General features: G+C 40.7%; 1 protein-coding gene across 1 annotated transcript in view; it reads left to right on the top strand.

The window, feature by feature from the left end:
- The window catches only part of LOC123980309 (H-2 class II histocompatibility antigen, E-S beta chain-like), a 7199-nt gene extending 5581 nt beyond the window's left edge, over positions 1-1618 (top strand). Inside the window, exon 6 of the mRNA XM_046064632.1 lies at positions 1142-1618. Within this exon, the coding sequence (XP_045920588.1) occupies positions 1142-1167 (26 nt within the window). The 3' untranslated portion in view covers positions 1168-1618. The remainder of the gene's footprint in view (positions 1-1141) is intronic.
- The last annotated feature ends 505 nt before the right edge of the window (positions 1619-2123 follow it).

A 2123-nucleotide genomic window follows, 5' to 3' on the forward strand; every position in this document is an offset into this window, starting at 1 on the left:
TACACACAGTCTGAAACCAGTTTACACCAGTTTACACAGTCTGAAACCAGTTTACACCAGTACACACAGTCTGAAACCAGTTTACACCAGTACACACAGTCTGAAACCAGTTTACACCAGTACACACAGTCTGAAACCAGTTTACACCAGTACACACAGTCTGAAACCAGTTTACACCAGTACACACAGTCTGAAACCAGTTTACACCAGTTTACACAGTCTGAAACCAGTTTACACCAGTACACACAGTCTGAAACCAGTTTACACCAGTACACACAGTCTGAAACCAGTTTACACCAGTACACACAGTCTGAAACCAGTTTGCACCAGTTTACACAGTCTGAAACCAGTTTACACCAGTACACACAGTCTGAAACCAGTTTACACCAGTACACACAGTCTGAAACCAGTTTGCACCAGTTTACACAGTCTGAAACCAGTTTACACCAGTACACACAGTCTGAAACCAGTTTACACCAGTTTACACAGTCTGAAACCAGTTTACACCAGTACACACAGTCTGAAACCAGTTTACACCAGTTTACACAGTCTGAAACCAGTTTACACCAGTACACACAGTCTGAAACCAGTTTACACCAGTACACACAGTCTGAAACCAGTTTACACCAGTTTACACAGTCTGAAACCAGGTTACACCAGTACACACAGTCTGAAACCAGGTTACACCAGTACACACAGTCTGAAACCAGGTTACACCAGTACACACAGTCTGAAACCAGTTTACACCAGTTTACACAGTCTGAAACCAGTTTACACCAGTTTACACAGTCTGAAACCGGTTTACACCAGTTTACACAGTCTGAAACCGGTTTACACCAGTACACAGAGTCTGAAACCAGTTATACCAGTTTAGACCAGTTTACTACAGTTCAGACCAGCTGGGACCAGTCTAGTCCACCTCTCTGTAGTAGACTGGTATTGATCAATGTTTCAGGTTTGTTTTTTTGCCAGTTTTAGAACAAGTTCACATATTTAATCCTTTTTTTCTCCAGACCACTAGAACTGGTTTCAGATGAAACCAGTTCTAGTCCAGTCTTCAGTTCCTTCTCAGACCAGTTTTAATGAGGTGGTGTCTATAGTTGTTGGTGACTCTGTCCTCGTCTTCATTGTTTTAATGCAGGGAGGATTCTGGTCCCTACTAACTGAGCCTAGATCCTGATACTGGACCTGGACCTGAACGTGAACCCGGTCCTGCAGCTGATAAAGCAGCTGCTGCTTCTTCAAACTGCTTCCTGTGTTTCATCTCAGCAGACTGTCAGTGCTGCCACCTGCTGGACTGGATGAACACCTGATTCACTGCTGGTCTAAACCCTGATCCAGGACTGTGCATCCACAGTCTTGTTAAACTTTCTGAGGCCTGTAAAGGTCACACCCAAATTAGGACTGATACATACAATCCTGGATGAGGGTTAGTCTGGACTCTGCCTCCTCTGATCTGATGCTTTACTGTGTGAAATCAATATTTACAGCCACTAACTGATGTTATCTCTGATTTAAGATGATGTAACCAATTATTTTAATTAAGACTGATTGTTAGATTTGTATATTTCTGCTGGAGTGAAATATTTTAACTACAATAAACCACCAGGAGACAGAGTGTGAAGTTTAATCACTAACATTAGACTGACACTAGACCTTTAAATAGACTCTCTCTCTCTCTTTAGAGGTTTCTAACTAGTTTCAGCTTCAGACTGTATTAAAATGGTCAGTAGAGACGTCATTTCTTTAGTTTAATCACTAACATTAGACTGACACTAGACCTTTAAATAGACTCTCTCTCTCTCTTTAGAGGTTTCTAACTAGTTTCAGCTTCAGACTGTATTAAAATGGTCAGTAGAGACGTCATTTCTTTAGTTTAATCACTAACATTAGACTGACACTAGACCTTTAAATAGACTCTCTCTCTCTCTTTAGAGGTTTCTAACTAGTTTCAGCTTCAGACTGTATTAAAATGGTCTGTAGAGACATCATTTCTTTAGTTTAATCACTAACATTAGACTGACACTAGACCTTTAAATAGACTCTCTCTCTCTCTTTAGAGGTTTCTAACTAGTTTCAGCTTCAGACTGTATTAAAATGGTCAGTAGAGACGTCATTTCTTT

Source organism: Micropterus dolomieu, linkage group LG12 (genome assembly GCF_021292245.1).
Source record: "Micropterus dolomieu isolate WLL.071019.BEF.003 ecotype Adirondacks linkage group LG12, ASM2129224v1, whole genome shotgun sequence".
NCBI lineage: Eukaryota > Metazoa > Chordata > Actinopteri > Centrarchiformes > Centrarchidae > Micropterus > Micropterus dolomieu.